This window comes from Panthera uncia, chromosome E3, assembly GCF_023721935.1.
Source record: "Panthera uncia isolate 11264 chromosome E3, Puncia_PCG_1.0, whole genome shotgun sequence".
NCBI classification, from domain to species: Eukaryota; Metazoa; Chordata; class Mammalia; order Carnivora; family Felidae; genus Panthera; species Panthera uncia.
In genome coordinates this window covers 19110636-19134135 of record NC_064815.1, presented here as the reverse complement: position 1 = coordinate 19134135, position 23500 = coordinate 19110636, and the positions used below count along the sequence as shown (strand labels likewise).

Here is a 23500-nt window from a genome sequence, read left to right as displayed (position 1 = left end):
AAAAGATGATCTCCAGCTGAGAGAAGAATGTCTCCAAATTTATAAATTAGTGTAGGTGGTTAATTATGAACCGCTACCTGCCTCAGGGGAATGGGAAAGAGGATTTAGACTAGTCTCAGAACAGGGACAGCCTCCCACCAGTATTTGTACAGGGCCTTTCCCAGAATCACTGCCACCAGAGCTTCTCAAACATGTGGTCCATAAAGTCAGGACAATTTACAGATGAGTAAGTAGAGGCTTAGCATTATAAACAAAACCTGATCTGGGTCTCACAGTAAATAGTGCAAGGTCTTTTGACTTTGAATTCCACCTCTTTCTGGAACACCATGCCCTCCAGTAGGAGGTTTCTATCATTTCCTCTCTCAGAGATGCAAACTAGAATCCACTGGTTTGAGTTTAGTTTTAGTTATATGACCTCTGAGAGGCCTTCATCTTTAGAAAACCAAAGAGAGAAGACTTGAACAAGGCACCTTCTTACGTCCCTGTCTCTGGATTTGGCAGATACAACAATGATCGGGTGTCTACTAGGCGTGTTCATGACAACAGGGCTAATGAGCTTTCAAATTTTGCCAAGTTTGCCAAGAGTAGAAGCTTTCATCAGCACACAAACCCTCAGGGTCAGGAACTTTCCTTTTCAAACCAAGATTCCTAGTCACAGGAAGAAAACCTAAACTTCATTAAGCAAAATGAAATACATATACACAAAAAAGAAACTTGCAGACACCAAAAATTTACTAAGCCTTCTTGGATCACTAAGGTAAAATGATATTAACTGTATTACTCCTCACCTTTTCTTCCCAACACAGAAGAAACTGAGCCCAAATAAAGAAATACAAAGAACGATCTCAATATTCTCCAACACTCAAGGTTTCAAATTGTTCGGAATATAAAGGCAAAAGAAATGTCAAAAACCAAAGTATTTGCAGATGGGTCAGCAATAAATTTTTATCACAGACAAAGACCATATCAATTCCCTAGGGGCTGTCAAACTGGGCTGCTATACTCCAAAAATGGTTGTTTCTCATTCTAAGCTGCCAAGTCTAACTTCCTACTTTCCCCAAAACAACTAAAATCTAGTAACTACAGATACTTCTAGCTCTTTGATCCAGAAAAGTTCACTTAACCTCTGTAAATTTCAATTATTCTCTTATGTGAAATGAAAGTAACACCAACAGTAAGGACTAAAAGAGAACATATATTACAGTGTTTCATAAGCCATAAAATTTTATATATTCCAAAACATTTTATAATCCCTACCTTTTAACAGACTTATATGATAGTGTTGTTCAGGATAGTGGCCTATGAGGTCACGGGGTTCCCTGTCCTGTCTTCAGTCTAGAGAGCTCACAAACTGCCCTGAATAAATGTACACACCAGGGCATGGCAGAAATCACAGAAGCTGGTGGCTTCCTCATTTCCTCACAGACAGCAGGTCTGTGGATCTGAGGATCACAACAAACTATGGCTGAGGTATAACTAAAAGAAGCCTCAGCCTCCAAAACTGAATACTAACAAATGGTGGATGCTGACATTACTTCTGGATGCAGGGAGAATAAATGGCTGTAAAGTTAATGCGGAGAAATTCTCAAGTCCTTTGCACTTTCCACTCGGTGTGAAGACCTCATTTCTTATCCTCCTCTTGTGAGAAGAGATACTGCTACAAGCCGTGGTAAATGTTTTTGTACCCTTTGTGGCCAAATTCCAGGCTGGGGAAAATCTGGCTACAAAATGGTCCAACCGCTGGGAAATATACATAGTTTTTATCAAGACCTACTACCTATCTGTGAAAAGAAGAGAATAAACATTTGAGTGGATGCCACACACATCTTTCTCCTCACCCTGTAAAAGCATATGGCTTGGAGGAAAAAGTAAGCCTTCTGAATCAGACCCAATTAGCCGCTCGTTAGCCAAGACTACGGTGAGGGTGTTAAAGGTGGCCTACACAAAGCCCCGGCATATAGCAGGCACTCTCAATAACAGCTAACCGTCCCAAGTAATGATAGAGCTTTCTACTGGCTCTGAGATGAGGTCACGCTAACCCTCCTCATCTTCTCTCTCCATCTGTCATTAAGCCATGAATAACATATGTTGCTGATTAAAGTTGGAGGAGACACGACATGTGATCTTTAACCCAGAGGGACACGGATTAGTTTCTTGCTGATTTGTTTGTTCTTTTCTAAGCTGAATCTCCAACATAGTCGAAAGCACCAGAATAAGGGTACAAAAAAAAAAAAAAAAAAAAAAGATCTCTTTTTAGCCTAAAGGCCAGTTCCCCCAGAAAGTCACCCTTTATGGAAGGAATTTTTCTAATTTAATTTTGGGTGCATTTTCAAGGACAGAAACAACACTGGGAAGTCAATAAAAGTTTTAGTCCAAAATTAAATAACCCATGACCCTTTAAAAATAAGGTTCTTTTAAAGCAATCTAAACATCATAGGTATTTCTGGCTACTTTCTTCCACACTTTTCTGAAGCAAATCTGACAAAGGTAAGTACTTCTAAAACTGACTCTGCAAACTCCTTTGTTCCTATTTGTTAATTCTCCAATCAGGTTTTTTTGTTTTGTTTTTTTTACTGGCAGTTAAATGGCCTAATAGTTGTAGCTTAACGATCCTCTCTGCCCTCTACAGGAGAGGGAAACTGCCCCCGCACACCAATTAATACAGCAACCACGCGGTTTGTCTCACTGGGCCTCATTTTCACATTCTCCTTATACCACGTGTGGCTTCTACTCTGGCTGCCTTGCATAATTCTAGAGCTTGATACTGTGATTGCTGTGCAGACAGTGCACGTGATGAAGCTCCAATGAATGATCTTATGCAGGGAAACAAGATGATCAAGTGTGTGGTTTTAACAGTGATGCAGAGGGGCGCCTGGGTGGCTCAGTCGGTTAAGCGGCCGACTTCAGCTCAGGTCATGATCTCGCGGTCCGTGAGTTCGAGCCCTGGGTCGGGCTCTGTGCTGACAGCTCAGAGCCTGGAGCCTGTTTCAGATTCTGTGTCTCCCTCTCTCTGACCCTCCCCTGTTCATGCTCTGTCTCTCCCTGTCTCAAAAAAAAAAAAAAAAAAAAAAAAAAAAAAAAAAAAAAAAAAAAAAATAAAAAAAAAAAAAAAAAAAACAACAGTGATGTAGAAGGTGGGTTGGAGGGGGCACGCTGAGGCAGGGAAGATGAGAGAACAACTCCAAGAGCCGCACTGAGAAATGACAGAAATTAACACAGTGCCGGAGGGAGAGAAGAGAGAACAAGACAGGAGCAATGGAACCTGGGGACAAAGTGCATATGGAATCAAAGGGAAAGAATGTCTTCTAGGCTTCTGGCTTGGGAGACTGGGCCAGGAGGCTGAGAGAGAAAGAGCGCATGTGGGGAAGGTACACATGTGCTCCGTGAACCAAGAACAGAAACAGGAAGAGTGGGATCGAAGGGTGGGAGTCGGGGAAGAGAAATCCTGCCAGAGTCATGGTGAGTCTATTGTTTTTATGCAACATCTGGTTGGCAATAACTCCTACAGGAAAGCAGTGGTCAGAATGGGGTAGGACATCAAGGGAGACAAAGAGCTGCCAAGTCACAGGCCCAAACCCGAAGGAAAGAATTAAATTTCGTCCAGTCTTCTACTTTCACCAAGTCCATACTAAGTAGGATCCAACTGGTAAGGTCTCCTTTCACTTATAAAATAGGGTATTTGGGCAGTCTTTTCAAGAAATGGCAGTTCCAGTCTTGTCCGTTCTCAGCCTTTATCACCCTTCCTCCCTCTCAGACCCAGAAATCAATCCTCTCACGTTCAGGCCTCCTTCACTCACCAGCTGGATCTCAACAGCAGTCATAGGCCTGTGGTTCAGCAGCTGAAGCTTTTCAGCTCTGTCAAAAGAAAAGTACAAAGCATTTAAAACTTATTCCCCTCAAAATCTTGAGTCTTGACCAAGCTGTTTAGAGAACACTGTGTCAGATAACAAATGGGAGAACCACCTGGAACTTGGCCCTCCGTTTCTTCAACTGTAAAATGAGAGAATGGGAATAGGAGAGCCTATGTCGGAGACTTTTGGGAGGATACAAATGTGTATTAGAATCCTAAAGATCACAGGGGTGTGGACTGAAAGAAATGTAACAAATAGCAGAGGTGCAGTTTTAATAAATTTTATCTGGAAAATGTGAAGAAAATAATGTTTTCTTAATCCAGATAACAGAAAGCAAAGAAAGATTAATAAAATAACCTTGGTTGGTCGGTATCACTTAAAAATGCCTGAGAATTCATTTTTGAGATTAATATTAAATGTCAGATTTGACTTGTTATCTTAGAAACAAAAAACAGGGCTAGGAGGGAACAGGGTTTAATGCACAGTAGTATAAGGTACAGTCCTCTGACCACAAGGAGTTTACAATTCAGTTGGGGAAAGAAGACAAATACAAGCCAATTTTAACAAAAACCGTAACAGTTGATGGTAATAATTATCTCCTGTTACAAGGCAACAGCTGGCTCATTGGTAAAGAGGTGGTTGAAATGTGTGGAGTCTCAAAGGTGATAGGACTTAAAAGAAAAAAGAACAGCTTCAATTACCACCCCTCTGTAGGTGACAATTTCTAAATTTCCCTCTCAATCTGACCCAGGAGCTCCAGATTCATCTTTCAATTCAACTCTGTAAATATTTATTGAGCTTAAAGACATTGTGAAATAAACAGATGGATAAGCCACATGCCCACAGCCACATTTGGAGAAGCAGCACATTACCCAACCTCCCTAAGCCTCGGTCTCACCATCTGTAAAACAGGAATGACAATAGAACTTAATATCTCGCCAGGGGGTTAGGAGGGATGAACATCTTTCCGTTTATAGTGCCAGCAGCTACCATTTATTGCTTACTTCCCATATGGCAAGCACATTGAACCCTCAGACTTAATAGAGGCTGAGATGGTAAATAACTTGCCCAAGGTTACACAGCTAGTGAATGGCAGAGCTGGGACTCTGCCATCAAAGCTCGTGTTCTTAACCATCTGCTTCTAGTATTCAGTATTCAAAATGATGACTGTCACACAGCAATTTCCCCACAAATGGCAGTCATCATTAAGGCACTTGTAGTTAAGTTCTACTCCTCATAATCCCTCAACATTTATTCTAGACTCGAAGATGACTTCACATGGGAGAAAACCCTCATCCTGGGCCCTGAAAGGTTTTCTAGGCAAATGATGAGAAGAAATGGCCAGGCAGGGCAGGAACAGCATAAGTAAATGGCCAGAAGAACAAAAATTATGGAATTTTAGGAAATGGTGGCTTGAGAGGCTGTGGGACACGAGGCTGAGTCATCCAGGACAAGACGACATGGGGATTCAACTACCAACAGGCTGAATATGACTCTGGACACTGGGAAGAATCAAGGAAAGAAGTGATACGCTCCAGGTGAGAATAAGAGGCCATAAACTTGGGTAGCGGCAGCAAGGCTGGCAATGAGAGGCTGGGCTTGTGAGATGCTCTGGTCACCCCGAGGTATAGTCAACAGGATCCGACAACTGCCTTAGCTGGGTGAGAGCAGGGTGAAGGAAAGAGAAGAGTCAGGGTTCATTGTCATGTTCTTAGCCTGTTTGGCAAAAATATATTACTTGAAATCTGAATTGAGTTTGTGTGGTTTTGGAAGAACAAAGAGGTCTCGGTCCAGCTGTTTGTCTAGTTTTAGTTCTTAGTGTGATCTAGAACTAAAGAAAAAGACCAGAGCTGGACATATTAGCAAGGAGTTAGGCAAAACCATGGGAGTGGGTATCACAGGCAGAGATCAACTAACTACAGAGTAAGTGAAGACCCAGGACAGGGCACCATAAAGCCTCTGTTCAACGGTCAGGGGAAGAAGGTGGGGAAGGAGGTGGAGGAGGGGAGGAGGGGAGGGAGGAGCAGAGACAAAGAAAACCTAGGAGAGTGGTGTTAGGGAAAAGTTCCAGGAAGAGGGTATTAGCAACAATGTCACATACTGAAGACGGGGAAAGTAGGTTGACTGTATACAAGCCACTGGATTTGCCAAAAAAAGAGGGCACTGGTGGCCTGTGCAAGGAGTTTGGTGGAATGACGATCATGATGACAACTGGATTATGGGGGCTGAGGAGTAACTGTGGAGAAGATAAACTTTTTTTTAATGTGGTGTCATCACTTTATTAAAATCTTCAAAAACGGTCTTTATCTTACGTTTTTAATATAAAAAAATCCACAAGGAAAGCACACCACACTGAGAATTTCCATAATAATGGATAGTCAAACATCACATGTACAGAACACAAAATTTAGATGAACTGAAATTGTAAGCTAAAATAAAACCCAATCTCAGAAAACAAAACACAAAATATTAACAATTCAAACATTCTTTTTTTTTTAATGTTTATTTATTTTTGAGAAACAGAGAGAGACAGCATGAGTGGGGGAGGGGCAGAGAGGGAGGGAGGACATAGAACATGAAGCAGGCTCCAGGCTCTGAGCTGTCAGCACAGAGCCCGATGCGGGGCTCGACCTCACAGACCACAAGATCATGACCTGAGCCGAAGTCGGATGCTCTACAGACTGAGCCACCCAGGCGCCCCACAATTCAAACATTCTTAATCCTAATGAGATTTCACCAGAATCAAGTCACTTGGAAGTGAGGCATTTACGATAATGACCCCGTTAATGCAGCTTAGAAATTTTTGGGAGCCATGAGTGGCAGCATCAGGCAATCTAACAACAAATGGGAACCAAATTTTGATCTGAAAACTCCCCTATATTTGACTTGAAAGCTATTAGGCTTTTGAAAGGCATCCTCTCCACTGCCCCTCAGATTTTAAACGAACTGTTGTTTTCAGTACAGTTCGTATTGATATTCTTTGTTCAAACGAACCTCAGCTCTTCTGGCACCAAAGCAAATTCAGATTTGGTCTGTGTCTGATGAAACAACATATGACGAGGGTCCAAGAGGCAGATGCAAAAGTAAAAGCAATGGAGTCTGTGCTTGGGGCACAGAGGGTTTTTCAGAGGATCCTTGTGAAAGACCAGTTAAAAGATGGCAAGTGACATGTGCAAGAGAGAAGGAAGTTAGCCCGACTGGCTTTCTGTTCTACAACACTGATTCAATGGAGATGGGCAGGAGGGAATGAAAGACTAGGTTTGAGGGTGGGATGGGGAGCAAAGGATGGAAAGGCAAAGTCAGACAACTAACACGTTTCATTTATAACATGTAGTATAAATCAAAGACTTAAAGGAGACGAAAGACCAATCAGAGTAATTTGGCAACTTTAATTCTCAGGAAGATGAAAGTTCCCTGCAAACCTAATTTGGTAGATCATTACTAAAAGCAAAGACCAGCATGATACCGTATAACTCCAGAGGAATGTAAGGAAGATCCTTAGGGCTGCTTTACCCATGTTTTTTTATGAATGGCTACCTCCTCTACATCAAAATGCTTCACGGAGGTACCGCTACCATTAAGTGCTCTCTGACTGAATCTGAAAAGTGCCCAAAAGTTTGAGCACCAGAAAGACACCCAACATGTGTCTAAAGTGAAACATGAGGTTCATATGATCTGTGCTGTCTTTCCTGGCATAGCAGTGGACTGGTTCCTCACCAGATGCTGGAGCCACCATTTATGCCACCATGAAGAAGTCTGAGCAGCACTGGGAAGGCATCCTGGGGGTGGAGGAGGAATGTTGCCAGAGCAGCCCCAGCTCTGAATCTGGTACCTGCAAAATATGCTCCTTCCACCGGCACTGTTGAATCAGGCAGACGGATGGGAGCAAGCGGATAATAAGCCACAGGGGCTGTGGAACCTAAAGGGCCAAAAGCCACAGTGTGGTCAGGAAAAGCAGCTGATGTAGTGGGGACTGCAGCAGCTCCTGGATGCACAAAGCTCAAACAACACAGCTCCGAGTAGTCAGATGAAGCATCACTACAGGTGCAGCCTGAGGAGAACGCAAGGTCTGAGGCCACGCTCGATTCCCACGAGGCTGCACAGATTAGCTGGCTGTTAGAGACGGACCTCTGCTGTTCACAACAGCCACGGGTCTGGTTCTGCCCCACATCACAGACCAAAATAACCTCTTGACAGGTGGAAGTAAAAAAGCAGTTACAGCCTGAGAAGGGTAGGTTCTGGGGGGCCCCAGAACATGTTTGCCAGCTAAGTTAGAGATAAGCATAAGGAGAGACCAAAATTATAGGAGTGAAAGGGAAAAACAAAGTTGAAAGTCTCAGCAAAGGGGCTCACGTTCCACTGACACCGCAGCAATGTGGAAAAGAAAAAGCAAATTTGAGGGGGTCTGAAGGGAAAGGAGTTAATTTTGGATAATTTTCTCAGTGAAGCAGAAGTGGAGTTAAACCAACCGAGCGAGTTCTCTGCTCCTACATCCAAAGAGCTGAACACTGCAGGAGCAAAACCACAGAACCACACTCACTACAGGTTCCAGTGTGAAGGGATGGGGGTTACAAACATCCCCCTCACATCATCACCAAGCCAGTTTTTATTGTCTCTACTTTCTCCCCTTCACTTTTCAACTCATGGCACTTTAGCTCCTGTCCCAACTGATCACCAAAACTGTTCTTGCTAAAGGGCCTGATGACCTCCATATTGACAACTCTAGGGGACGCTTCTCCGACCTTGTCTCTGCCATATCTAACATGGTTGATCACTCCCTCCTTAAAATTATCTACCTCTGCAGCTTCCACGACACCATTCTTTTCTGATTCTCATGTCTGACTATTCCTTCTTCATCTCTTTCTAGGTTTTTTCTTCTGTAACATTTCCATGGTGCCATTTTTCACCTGACCGCTTAATGAGTTCCTCATCCAAACCTCATAATCGTGTCCCCTACTATAGACTTTAGCCAATAAGTCTGTGTTTTCACGTTATGTGATCTGAGCTCCAGATCTCTGTAACCAAATGCCACCTAGACATCTCCACCTAAACCCCTCAGACACATTTCAAGCTCAGCACATCCCAAAGTGGTCTGTCCTTCCCAACAAACCAGCTCCATTCTCTGTACTTTTCACTTTGGTAAAGAAGCAAACACCCAGTCCAGAAACCTGAGGGTCATCCCTACTATGCCTTATATTGCATTCATCTTTGTATCCCCCAAAACAGAGACAAAGCTGCCATGAGATCGATGTAGATAGAGGATAATTAAAGAAAGAGCTAAGGCAGGTCTGACTTTCAGAAGAAGTGAAAACTGTTGATCACTGGGAAGACCTGGGGCAGGATTTCATGCTTTGAAAGCAGACAAGCTAACTCCAGAAACTAGGGAAACCTGACAACCCATCCATCTACTCTCAGCTTTGCTGGCCAGAAGTACATTTCCCAAATACATTGCCAAACACCAAGAGTAATCTGTGTACAGAAGAGTTCCTTTTAGGGACTCAAAGTTATTTACAAACCTACCTAAGCTGAGTCTCAATGGCAAGTTCTTCTTCTATTCCTGGCAGACATAGCTGTACATCTTAGGGAGAGAATCTCAGGATGAGACCTGGGGCTGCAAGCCAGGCGCTTCGGGGAGCCTCGGTCAGTTAAGCGTCCGACTTTGGCTCAGGTCATGATCTCATGGTCCATGACTTCGAGTCCCACGTCGGGCTCTATGCTGACAGCTCAGAGCCTAGAACCTGCTTCAGATTCTGTGTCTTCTTCTCTCTGCCCCTCCCCCACTCTCTCTCTCTTTCAAAAATAAACATTGAAGAAAAATTTTTTAATAAAAAAATTTAAAAAAGAACTAAATGCCTCAAGCAAAAATTAAATTATTAAGGAACCAAATGCTTTGGGTGGGGTAACCATGCTATAGAAAACAACATAGGACTTGGGACACCTCGGTGGTTCAGTCGGTTAAGCGTCCAACTTTGGCTCAAGGCATGATCTCGCAGTTCAAGGGTTTGAGCCCTGCATCAAGCTCTGTGCTGACAGCTCAGTGCCCGGAGACTGCTTCGGATTCTGTGTCTCCCTGTCTCTCTTGCCCTCCCCACTCGCACTCTGTTTCTCTCTCTCAAAAATAAACACTAAAAAATAAAAAAAAGAAAAAAGAAAATAACATAGGACTTGGTTTTAAAGTGACTTCAAGTTGAGTCTCACTACTACCATTTTGCTGAATAAAGCTATGAAGTAAAATAAAACATAGTTCCTTCTATGTCCCCAAGGACTCTAGTAGTGGAGGTATTTAAATTAATAAAGCTCAGTTTTGGACCATGAGAACTTGACAATTCAAGGCTATTCTCTTGAATCTCCTCTCCCTGAGAGAAGAGTAGAGAAAAACTCTACTAGAGAATATGCAGATGTAAGGATTAAAAAGCACTTAAGCAGTTTCTGTTACAAATGTGATTCTTGTCTTAAACCACCCTGGCTAGCATAAGATAGTCCAGGTCTCCACGGCATATGGCAAGCAACCCTCTGAGCCCTAAGTACTGAGGCCAATGAAAGCCAAAGGGCTGCAATGGTTGGTTACTGTCTCCAGGAGTCAAGCCCCAGCTACAGAGAAAGAAGCCTGCCAGCCCCCTCTACTGGTTGTTTGTAGAACAACACTGCCTGCAGCTTTTGCTTCTTGCAGTCATTGATAACCTATGCAAAAACCCTGGCACATGATTTGTCCCAATAATAAACCATTTAATGAAAGGCAGGCACCAAAAGGTCACAAAGGAATTTATAAATCCAATTTAGGATCACAAATGGAAAAAAGACACTTCTCTGAATATTACAATCTGTTTTAAATTTACATAGATTATGTCCAATCATGAATCAGCTTGCAAGACAATTCCCATTTGTGCGTTTCTTTCTTTTCTTTTTTTTAAAGATTAAACTCTATGCCCAACTCTTGCATTCATGACCCCGAGATCAAAAGGCACATGCTCTACTGAGCCAGCCAGGCACCTCATTTATGGGTATGTCAAATGGTAGCCAGGTACATTTTTGTAGCAGAAAAGATGTAGGGATGGGGAAACAACACACCAGACTGATAAACAGCTAAGAAGAGATCTTAAAAATCAATAATCAGGACTTGTGTTATAGACAAGATAGAGTGAGACCACTAGAGCCAATCTTTCTGCTGATCATAACAAAAAATGAAAAAGGAAAAAAAAAAAACAAAACAACAGGACAGACTACAAAAGGAATAACCTAAGGACTCAGAAAAGCATACAGAAGTAGGTGGACCAGGCAGAGAAACAAAACTTGAAGGGCTAGCTGGTGTGGCGGGTGGATGTGAGTTTCTTCCGCTTTGTTTTCTCTTTTCTTTCACAGCCTTGATCCTCAGAACTATGGCAGTAGCTCCACAAGCAGCTGAAACTCCAAGAGAAATTCCATCTTTCCAGCCATAAGACTGGAAAAAGGGGCCCCTGCAACCTAGTAATCTGAAATTCACAACACAAGGGCAACTCCTCAGGGAGGCCTGGCAGCGAAGGTAGTAGCCAGGAGGAGAGTCCCAATGATCCAGAGTGCCAACTAATATCTCCCCTTCCTTCCTCTTTATTTCTCCCTGTTTTGCCCCAAAAGTAACACCAGTAACAACTGTATGTGGGCAGCTAAAACTTTGAGAGAAATCCAGTACTGTGGCCAGAGAACCAAAAGAGGGGGCTCAAGTAGGTCAGAGAGTATGGCGGCAATGCCAGAGAAGTGACCTAGAGAAGGGGATTCTCCTAAGTTTGAACATTCATCAGCACAAACCCTAGGTTCAGCCTCAGCTCTTCACTGAGGAGTGAACAAGTTAAACCACCACTCGTCTCATTTGCAAAAAAGATCTAAAGCAGCAGATCAAAGGTTTTAAAAACTAAACTGACACTGAAATCCTCACCCATGGAAGGCAAGAGACTTGAGGTGTGAACCTAACTGGGTTGATGGACTGCTAAAAGAAACAACAACAAAAAAAACAACATTACCCAGAGGCTTTTAACAGGACCCAGAGTCTAAACAATATGATATTCAAAAAGTCCAGGATATAATAGAAAATTACCTCAATGAGAAGAAAATACAACTCATTCTCAAGGGAAAAGATAATCAACAGATACCAAACCTATAATAACCCATACACTGGAATTATCAAAGACTTTAAAGTAACTATTATAATAATATTCTTAAAATGAATGGAATATTAGAAGTCCTCAGGAGACAAAAATTATAAATAATAAACAAACAGTAATTTTAGAACTAAAAAACATAATGCATGAAATAAAAAATTTGCTGGCTGGGCTTAGTAACAAAATGGAGATGACACAAGAGTCTGTGAACTTAGATCAGTATGAAGTATCTTGTTTGAACAACAAAGAGGGAGAGGGAAAGGAAAAAAAGAAACTGAACAGAGAGGATTCAGGGAAAATGGCAGAGAGGGAAGAACCAGGAATCTGCCTCTCCACCAGCTAGACAAAAACGGTCTATAGACAACTAGATCTAAATGTAAAATGCAAAACTATAAACAGTCCTAGAAGATAACGCAGCAAAAAACCTAGATGATCTTGAATTTGGTGATGACTTTTCAGCTAAAACACTAAAGGCACGATCCATGAAAGAAATAATTAATAAACTGGACTTCATTAAAATTAAATAAAAACATTCGCTCTGTGAAACACAACATCAGAAAAATGAGAAAACAAACCACAGACTAGGAGAAAATATTTACAAAAGACAGGATAAAGTACTGATGTCCAAAACATACAACAAATTCTTAAAACTTAATAAGAAAACACAATTGAAAAATGGCTAAGACCTGAACAAATACCTCATCAAAAAGATTCAGAGATGGCAAAGAAGCATGCAAAAAGATGCTCCACATTATGTCATTAAGGAAATGCAAGTTAAAATGAGACATTACACATCTAATTAGAATGGCCAAAATCCAGAACACTAATATCACCAGAACACTAACATAACACTAACAATCAAATGCTGGTGAGGACTGGAGCCAAGAGAAACTCTTTCATTGATGGTGAGGATGAAGATACAGCCATTTTGGAAGACAGTCTTGGTTAGCCGTATTCTTACCATCAATCCACTGCACTCCTTGGTATTTACCCAAAGGAGCTGAAAACTTGCATCGGCAAAAAACTCTGCACACAAATGTTTATACCAGGATTTTTGGATAACTGCCCAAACTTGGAAGCAACCAAGATGTCTTTTAGTGGGTAATGGATACACAAACTGTGGTACATTCACACAATGGAATATTATTCACTGTTATAGAGAAATGAGCTTTGAAACCATAAAAAGACATGGAGGAAGTTTAAAATGCATGTTACTAAGTGAAAGAAGACAATCTGAAAAAAACTATATACTGTATGATTCCAACTACATGACATTCTGAAAGCAAAACTACATTTCTGACAGTAAAAAGAACAGTGGTTACCAGGGGTTATGTGTGGGGAGGGAGGGATTAATAGGTGGAGCACAGGGGATTTCTAGGTCAGTGAAAACACTCTATATGACACTGCAACAGTGGATACAAGTCATTATACATTTGTCCAAACACACAGAATGTGTAACTCTTAGAGTGAACCCCAATGTAAACTATGGACTTTAGGTGATATTGATGTGTCAATGGAGGTTCATCGATTGTAACATATTTACCAATCTGATGGGGGATGTTGATAATGGGAGGGAGGCTATGCACCTGTTGAGGAAGGGGTATATGGGAAATCTCTGTATCTTCCCCTTAATTTTGCTGTTAACCTAAAAGTGATGTAAAAATATAAAGCCTCAATTTAAAAAAAAAAGAAAAAAAGAAAAAGAACAGAGATGATTCTAAGAAGGTACCAGGAATCTGTCTCCCCATCTAGACAACACCTGTACTGGTAGGATCTGTCTGATGTAACTATTTTGGAATTCTGGAGCCCGTTAAAAGCTTACAACTTCCAGGCTAAGGCTTGGAAAGTAAACTTAATTTTGGTCGATTTCAGACCTTGGCACAGTGCCAGCTACCCATCCTCCAATTCTACTGGATTGGCTGCATCAGCGTTCCTGCAGCAGCTTGCATACAGCTTCCTGAAGCCAGAGAGGGCTGATTTCTCATCAGAAACTTTGAAGGCCAGAAGGCAGTGGGCCAAAATATTCAAAGTGCTAAAACAAAAAGAACTCTCAAGTAAGAATCCTATATCCAGAAAAACTATCCTTCAAAACTGAAGAAACAATTAAGACATTTCCTGTGAAACAAATGCTAAGTAAACCAGACTTACCCTGGAAGAATCACTCAACAATGTTGTGCAGTATGAAGTGAAAGGCTACACAGTAAATCAAAGCTGCATGAACAATGAAAGAACCTCATAAAGGTAAACACATGGACAATTATAAAGGCTAGTATTATGGTAACAGCAGTTTGTAACTCCACTTTTTGCTTTCTACAAAATTCAAGATGATTTAAAATACTCATGAGTTTATGTTTGGGGCATATAATGTACAAAGATGTGATTCTGTTTTATCAGCAACTGAAAAGGATGGGGAAGGAGCAGAATTTTTGTATGTTATTGAAGTTAAACTAGTATAAACTCAAATTAAAGTGTTATAATTTTAGGATGTTAAACCAGTGGCTGAGGCAGGAGGTTGGGGGAATCAGGAGTTACTGTCTAATGAGTATAGCATTTCAGTTTTGCAAGATGAAAAGAGTTATGAAGATTGATGGTGGTGATGGCTACACAATATTATGAATGTATTTAATACACGAAACTGTACATCTAAAAATGGTTGAAATGGTAAATTTTATGTTATGTGTATTTTACCACAACAAAAAATTGGGCGGGAGGCGGGGAGGTGGAGGGGTGAAGTGATCTACTTTCCCCATGCCATTTCCCAGACTATATCATTGAGTGAGTGTAAGTACCATCATAAAATATGAAGGAAATAGAGAATGATATACCATGCAAATATTAATTTAAAAGTACACATTAAACTAAGTTTAACTAATGAAATTAAAATAGTACATCAAACTATATTATTGTACCACCTAAAATCATCTCACTCACCATGGCATTACCTGTATCACACTTGAAAGACACTGGTTTCATAATTTCTAAAGGTGTTTGGCACCAAATTCTCAGACTCTCTCACCTCTCAATAAGAATCCAGTCAATGGACTCATTTCGGTTAAAATGGCTGCTCTGATGGGAAAGACATTTCTGGGAATCCAGCAAACCAGATTCTCAGTTCTGAGGTTTCAAAGACAAGGCCTGATGACACAAGAGTTGAAATGTTGCCAGAAGCACCCTCAGCCACTAAAGGATGGTTGGAGAGAATATAGGTGGCATAAGAGGAGATCTGAATCGGAGGATGGCCTTTCCACTTTTCCCCCAGGAAAAGTTAAGTGTATCAAGCTTCAGAATCATTCAGCAAAGGACTTGTAAAGGACACTGAATTTTGTCTATGCCTGTGAGATGAAGTCAATTAAAAGGAGGTATTATAAAATGGCACTGCCCAACATGCTGTGGTAGGGTCCCCTCCCTAAGGAAAGAAAAAAAAACCTCAAGGCAACCTGGCTATATGCGTACGTGACAACATCCCTCATGATCTTGTACCATCAGACCACTTAATCAGACTGCATGTTTGTGTGTTACCATATATGGGAGACAAAGAAGTAAAAAATATATTAAAACAACCACACCACATGGCGTTTAGGGCTCACTTATTCGGGTATGAACCCAACTGGGTGGTGCCGACAGGAATAAAGTTGCTTCCTGGAAAGAAAAGCCTCGGTGTCACAACTCTCTGCAAGAATCCTTCTCCATTACTTGGGGGCTCACGTCCGGGATTCAGAGACACGTGTTTCCACCTCCTTTGCCATTGGAGATACGAACATCAGAGCATGGGTGAGGCAGCCTTCCCTGGCACCTTGCTCTACTCTTTGCCATAGGCTTGGCCAAGGCTGCTCCAGCCAGCTAAAAATGTGGTGAGAGTTTTCTGTTAGCACTCACCTTCCTTTTGTGGATAGGATACTTCGTTGGTACCAACATGGGGAAACAATGGCCATAAGAGACTAGAAAATTTAGATCCCCACCAATCTTATAGTAAAACAAAATACCCCAGTCCTACTACCAGGGTTTGGCTCCTCAAAAGCTCAATTATTGGGAAAAACTGTCTTGCCTGGTGGGGAAAAAGTTCATCGTCATCTCTGTTAAAAACTTAACATGCCTATGCCAAAGATTTTATAACTCAACTGGCCAGAAAACCCCATGGTGGGGGACTCCAGATCACCTTAAGACAGATCCCCACCCCTTGTCTAACTTCTCTCATCTCTGAGAGGCCTGGGACAGTGTCAACGCAGCCATCAAATGGCAAACTCCAGGTGGACTATACTAGATATATGAAAGGACGGCCTATATAGTACTTCCCTCAGGCTGGTCATGGTCATGTGTGCTGGAAACTATTCATCCATCTTTCTTCCTGCTCCCACTTGCCAGAGAAAAACATTTGGAAATCCAAGTGTATGGGGACAGCGAGACTCCAAAAAAAGCAGCATGCCTTACAAACTGGCAATTAAAAAGACAATAAATGGCCTCCTGAGCGTATAATCCAGTATTGTGGTCCTGCCACCCGGGCAGAGGATGGGTCCTTGGGCTACCACACTCCCATTTACATGCTAAACTGCATAATTAGACTACAAGCAGTTATAAAAATTATAACCAATAAAACTGCCAGAGCTCTTAACTTACGAGACAAGTAGCAAGCCAAAATACACAAAGCCCTATCTATCATAATCTCTTGGCCTTAGATTACCTGCTTGCTTCTGACGGAAAAGTTTAACCTATGCAACTGCTGCCTACAGAGAAATAAGGAAAACAAAAGTCATAAAAGAGATCACAAATCAAATAAAAAGAATTGTTCATGTCCCCATCCAGACCTGAAACGGTTAAAACCCCAGGGAGTTATTTGGAAAATGGTTTTCAACTTTTGGGGGATTCAAAACTCTCATAAAAATTATCCTCCTAATTCTGAGAGGTTGCTTAATCCTACCTTGCTTATTAGCTCCCCTGGTAGTACGTTCTTTCTCCAGCCTCACTAAGGCCATGATTAAAAAAAAAAAAAGATAGCCACTCATGTAATGATGTTATAAAAATATAAACCTCTAAACCAAGATGATGCTCTTTGACCCAAAACAGCATCAAAAGGGGGAATGTGGTAGGGTCCCTCCCTGAGGAAAAAAACCTCAAGGCAACCTGGCTATATGCGTACGTGACACCATCCCCCACGACCTTGTAACATCAGACCACTTAATCAGACTGCATGTTTGTGTGTTACCATATATGGGAGACAAAGAAGTAAAAAATATATAAAAAAAACTACGCCACGTGGGGCTCAGTTCTTCGGGTACGAACCCAACTGAGCAGTGCTGGCAGGAATAAAGTTGCTTCCTGGAAAGAAAAGCCTCAGTGTCACGACTCTCTGTGAGAGAATCCTGCTATAATGCCAGCCACCGCCTACACACGGCTACTCCTACCTATATTTAATTAAAATTAAATGACTCTACAAATGCAGTTCCTCCTTTGCACAAGCCACATTTCCAGTGAGCAACAGCTACAAGTGGCTAAAAGCTACTGTATAGGACAGACCAGAGGTATATTTCTATCACTGCAGAAGGTTCCCCTGAATGGGACTGCTCTGTGGTCTTTACTGATCAACAGTCATGTTAGAAGAAAATACAGTCATGTGACAAGGCGCAGTGGAGCTGAAACTGCAAGTGACAATCAAAGTAGATCTAGAGGAAAAGCAATACATCATTTTCTTTCTCCCCAGTCCTGATCCCCTATTTGTATTTTGTTGTCCAGAGCTTTTTGTGTCAACAGGGTTGGACATACTCCACTTAAGGAGCTAAGAGTGACAAGCATATAGATTATTCGGGAAATAATAAAAAGTTTGTGGGGCACCTGGGTGGCTCAGTCGATTGAACATCCAAAGTCAGCTCAGGTCATGATCTCACCATTCGTGAGTTCAAGCCCTGCGCTGGGCTCTGTGCTGACAGCTTGGAGCCTGGAGCCTGCTCCGGATTCTGCGTCTCCCTTTCTCTCTGCTCCTCCCCCACTCACACTCTGTCTCTCTCAAAAATAAATAAACATAAAAAAAAAAAGAACAGAGCCTTGGGAACCTATAGAACCATTATTAAAGTTCTAACAGTTGTCTTTGGAGTTCCAGAAAGAAAAGAGAAAGAGAATGGGGTAGAAAAAAATATTTCAAAATAATGGTTCAAAGCCTTACAAATTTGGTAAGAAACAAAAATTTATGTAATCAAGAAGCTCAGCAAAGATAAACTTAAAAAAAAATCAAAATCAGATTTTTGAAGACCAGAGAAAAGAAAAAATACTAAAAGCAGCTAGAGGAAAGTAACACATTACACATTGCGTGACCACAGATTACTCATCAGAAATCGTGATAGTTAGACTGAAATAACATCTTTAAAGTGCTAAAAGACCAATTAACCTATGACACTATCCTTCAGGAATGAAAGAAAATAACATTCTCAATTGAAAGAAAACTAAGAAAATTCGTAGCAGCAGATTTGTTCTAAAAGAAATGTTAATGGAAGTTCTTCAGGCTGAAGTAAATGATGAGAAATAAACATGGGACTTCAGAAATGAATGAAGAATGGGGTGCCTGGGTGGCTCAGTAGGTTAGGTGTCCGACTTGGGCTCAGGTCATGATCTCACGGTTTGTGAGTTTGAGCCTGTGTCAGGCTCTGTGTTGACAGCTCAGCACACAGCCCGCTTGCAGATTCTCTGTCCCCTTCTCTCTCTGCTCCTCCCCTGTCATGTGCTCTCTCTCTCAAAAACAGACATTAAAAAAAAAAAAAAAAAGAAGAAGAAGAAATGAATAAAGAGCAAAATAAATGGTAAAATTCTGGGTAAACATAAAAGACTATTTTATCCTCCTAAATTCTTTAAAATATGTAAAAGTATATAAAGTAAATGTTGAAACACAGCTAAATACTAATTTCAATGATGTAGATATAATAAATACAACATAAAAGGGAGAAGTTAAGAGTCTTACATATAGTTTACTGACAGTGATAAAATACTAACTTTATCCTGACTGTAAACGAATAGGTATATAGATTGCTATCCCTACAGCAAAATATATGAAAAGATATAGCCAAAAAGCAAAAAGACACATTTTTAAAGACTAAGGAACAAGAACCATATGAACACCTCAACAGACACAGAAAAAGCAACTGACAAAATTCAATATCCAGTCATGATACAAAATCTCACCAAACTGAACTTCCTACACCTGTAAAGAGCATCCATGAAAAACTTAAGCTAACGTACTTACTGGTAAATAACTGAAAGCCTTCCCATAACTTCAGGAACAAGGTAGGGATGTCTGCTCTTATCACTCCTGTCCAACATCATACATCAACATCATGGTCCTAGCCAGAGCATGAGACAGGAAAAAGAAATAAAGGCAAAATGATTTGAAAAAAATAAAAGTCTGTATCCACAAATATCATGATTGTCTACACAGAACAATCACAAGGAACGTGCTAAAAAATAAAAAAGCCCCTGGTATTAGTAAATGGATTTAGCAAGGTTGTACAGCATAAGATCAATACAGACAAATCAGGTGTATTTCTCTACATTAGCAATGAACATCTAGAAATCAGTGTTATTTAAAATAGCACCAAAAATTATTAAATACATAGGTATAATCTAATAAATTGTGCAGAACCTGTATGCTGAACCACAAAAACAGTGATGAAAGAAATTAAACTCCTAAATAAATGGAGAGATACACTGTTTTCATGGATTGGAAGACTCAATATTCATATCAATTCTCCCTCAAAACTGATATATACATGTAATACAATCCCAATCAGAATCTCAGCAGGATCTGTTCTAGATATCAATAAGATGATTTGAAAATTTATATAAAAAGGCAAAGGAACCAGAAAAGCCAAAACAATTTTGAAAAGAACGAAGTTGAAGAACTTATACTATTTGATTTCAACACTTACTACAAAGCTTCAGTGATTAAGACAGTGTGACACTGGCAAAAGAAGAGACACATAGATCAATGGAACAGATTACAGAATGAAGTGACAGTATCAACAGATGACTTACAAAACTGCAAAGGCAATTCAACAAAGAAAGGGTGGTCTTTTCAACAAATGTTATTGAAACACTGAAATTTGCAGGCGCACACGCAAGCGCACACACACACACACACACTGAATCTCAACGCTTATCTCACAACATACCCTCAAAATCAACTCAAATGGATCATTTCTAGAAGAAAACACAAGAGAAAAATCTTTGTAACCCTGGATATGGCAGTTTTTACACAAAATATTAAAGGCAGGATGCATAAGAGAAGAAAGAATAGATAAATTTGACTCCATAAAAACCTTGTGTTCTGAGATAGTGTTAAGAGAATGAAAAGACAAACCACAAGCTGGACAGAATATCTGCAAATTACATACTGAACAAAAGACTTATATCCAGAATATACAAAGAACTGTCAAAATTATGTAATAAAAACAAAATAATGGGCAAAATATTTAAATAGACATTTCATCCAAGATATGTAAAATAAAACACTCATTCATTACCAAGAAAATGTAATTAAAACCACAATGAGATACCCCTTCAAACCAATATAAACAGCTAAAATAAAAATTACTAAAAATACGAAGTACTCGTGGAACTCTCTTACATTGGCTATAGAGAGCATGCAGAATAGTGCAGTCACTTTAGAAAAGAGTTTGGCAGTTTCTTAGAGTTAAAACTTATTCTCACACAAAAACACAGATGGTGTGTTTACAGTAGCTGCATAATTGCCAAAAACTGGAAACATCTCAAATGTCTTTCAATTGATGAGTGAATAAACAAACTGCAGTATAGCCATACACTGGAATACTACTTAGCAATAAAACGGAATAAATGCACAACAATGTGGATAAAGCACAAATGCAGTATGCAAATGTAGGAAGACACACTCAAAATGCTATATACTATATTATTTCATTTACATGATTTCTGGAAAGGGCAAACTCATAGGAAAAAAAACAGATCAGCTGCCAAGCACTGAGCACAGGGAAAGGCATTAATTACAAAAGACATAAGGAGATAATTTCTGGGGGTGATGAAACTGATCTGCCATACACATGAATTGCTTATATATTAATGACAAGATAAATCATTTGAAAAGAAATATTTATAGGAATCCAGTGTTACTCTAAATTTCTGGGAGTGAAAAATTTTCTTGACAGGCTGTTGGAAGAGTAGCTATGTTATTTTTCCCCAGAAGAAAAAGTTCCTTCTCAACACCCAAACAAGGACAACCACAGGGCTCACTGGGTCTACTATCTTTATACACACACTTAACTAGCTTTCTCAGAAAAACAACATGAAACTTTGGGTAAGCTGTACCACTCACTCTGTGACTGATCTGGGGCACATATGTAACTTATCTCAACCTCAGCCCACTAATCTGAGTAAACACTCAGATTTACTGAGTAATCAGTAAAACACTGAGTTGGCTGTCAGGATTAAGTGAGGCAGTTTATATAAAATAGCCAAAGCCTTACTTTTCCTACACTTAGACTTTGTCTTCTCACCTTCCCTTTCCCTCATATTCTATAGAAACATTTCCATTGGAAGTTAGTCTATTCTCAGAGCTAAACTCCAATTTCTGAACCATCTGGTTATGAATACTTCTTTTTTTTTTTTTTTTTTTTTTAATTTTGAGAGAGACACAGAGAGAGCATGAGGAGCAGGGAAGGGGCAGAGAGAAGGGGAGAGAATCCCAAGCAGGCTCCGCACTATCAGCACAAAGCCCAAGGTGGGGCTTGAACTCACAAACCATGAGATCATGACCCAAGCCGAAACCAAGAGTTGGCCCGCTCAACTGACTGAGCTACCCAGGCCCCCTGATTTTGTGTATTTCTTAAAATAATTTTCAGCTACCAAAAAAGGCCAGGCACCCCTGACTACTTCAAACACCACAAATATTAACCATAATATTTGTGTACCAATGGCAGGCAATAAAGCCACAACACCAGTGAGGATTCAGCTTCTGCTCTTTTCATTGTAAACACAACCTGCTTCAAATCTGTTTTATCAATATTAAAGGTTGTAATGGCCAAAAAGCATTTAGACTAAAGGAATAATTTCAACTGACTGCATCGTTAGGTGCTCTCACAAAGTCTACTTTCTTGCATTTTGGCCTCCCCACTAAAAGAGTTTGGAGAAAAAAATGAGAACTCAAAGAGGTGACAGACTGATTTACTTAGATCAGTTGGAATGAAGTGATTTCATCGTAACAGGTAGAATAACAACAGCACTTTATCATTCAGGAACCAAAAGCAAAGACAGCCAAAAAGGACAAAGTTAAACTAGAAAGCTGAAATAACGAACTCAAATATCCCCATTTGCAGTAGAGTCTATACAGTAACAGCAGTCCATTGGGCTGCTATGAAAATTACAATTAAATGAGAGTGTTAAATGCACGAACATTAAATGGACTCAATAAATGGAATGTGTAAATGGAATGTAAGGTAGAGACGTGAAACTTCCCTGGTTCATCCGATATAATTCATACTGGCTTTTAATAAGGAAGATCTTCTCTGATCCCCACCGCCCCCCCCCCCACAAACATTACAAGCTTCTAAGCTTAAAGCTTATAATACATCAAAGAACAAGAATGACTTTGGGTAACAAGTAAATAATCTTCCCTCAAAAATACATACATATGATCCTAGACGCAACTTACCAAGACTCGATGAAGAAATAAAAAATCTGAACAGAACTATAAGTAGTAGGGAGATTTAATGAATAATCTAAAACCTCAAATAAAGAAAGGTCCAGGACAAGATGGTTTCACAGGTGAATTCTAGCAAACATTTAACCAAGAATTACCACCAAATCTTCTCAGGGGCACCTGGCTGGCTCAGTTGGTACAGCATGCAACCCTTGATCTCAGGGTCGTGAGTGCAAGCCCCTCATTGGGCGTGGAACCTACTTAAAATAAATAAAGAATACAGTGTGTCAAATATTAAAAAAATAAACAACAACAACAAAAAACCCACTGAATCTTCTAACTCCTCTAAAATATTAAAGCAGACGGAACACTTTCTATTTTATAAGGCCAAGACTGCCCTGATACTAAAGCCAGATAAAGACACCACAAGAAAACTATAGACCAGTATCTCTTAAGTTAGTGCAAAATCCTCAACAGCATATTAACCCAACCAGCATATTAAGGAATTACACACAATGACCAAGTGGGATTAATTCATGGAATGCAAGAACTGCTCAACACGTGAAAATCCATCAGTGTAATGTATCACACTAAAAACTGAAGGAAAAAAAAAAACCACCTAATCAGCTGAATTGTTGCAGAAAAAGCATGTGGCACAATTCAATACCCTTGCATGATAAAAATATTCAGCAAACTTGGAATAGAAGGAAACTACGTCAACATAACAAAGACCACATACAAAAAACCCACAGGTAACATCTATTCAATGGTGCAAGGGTTTGAAAGCTTTTCCTCTTAAGATTAGGAAGATGACAAGGATGACTGCTTTCACACTTTTTTTTTTTTAAGTTTATTTATTTTGAGGG

General features: G+C 40.3%; 1 protein-coding gene across 5 annotated transcripts in view; it reads right to left on the bottom strand.

The window, feature by feature from the left end:
* Nucleotides 1-23500, bottom strand: part of CRCP (CGRP receptor component) — a 47190-nt gene that overhangs the window by 3141 nt on the left and 20549 nt on the right. For 2 of the 5 annotated variants that reach the window (XM_049638760.1, XM_049638756.1), the window contains one exon: nucleotides 3798-3855. In XM_049638760.1, coding sequence (XP_049494717.1) covers nucleotides 3798-3855 — 58 coding nt within the window. Of the gene's footprint in view, nucleotides 1-3797; nucleotides 3856-19208; nucleotides 19306-22792; nucleotides 22895-23500 lie in introns of all 5 variants that reach the window. The other 3 variants (XM_049638757.1, XM_049638758.1, XM_049638759.1) reach the window with 3 other exon arrangements.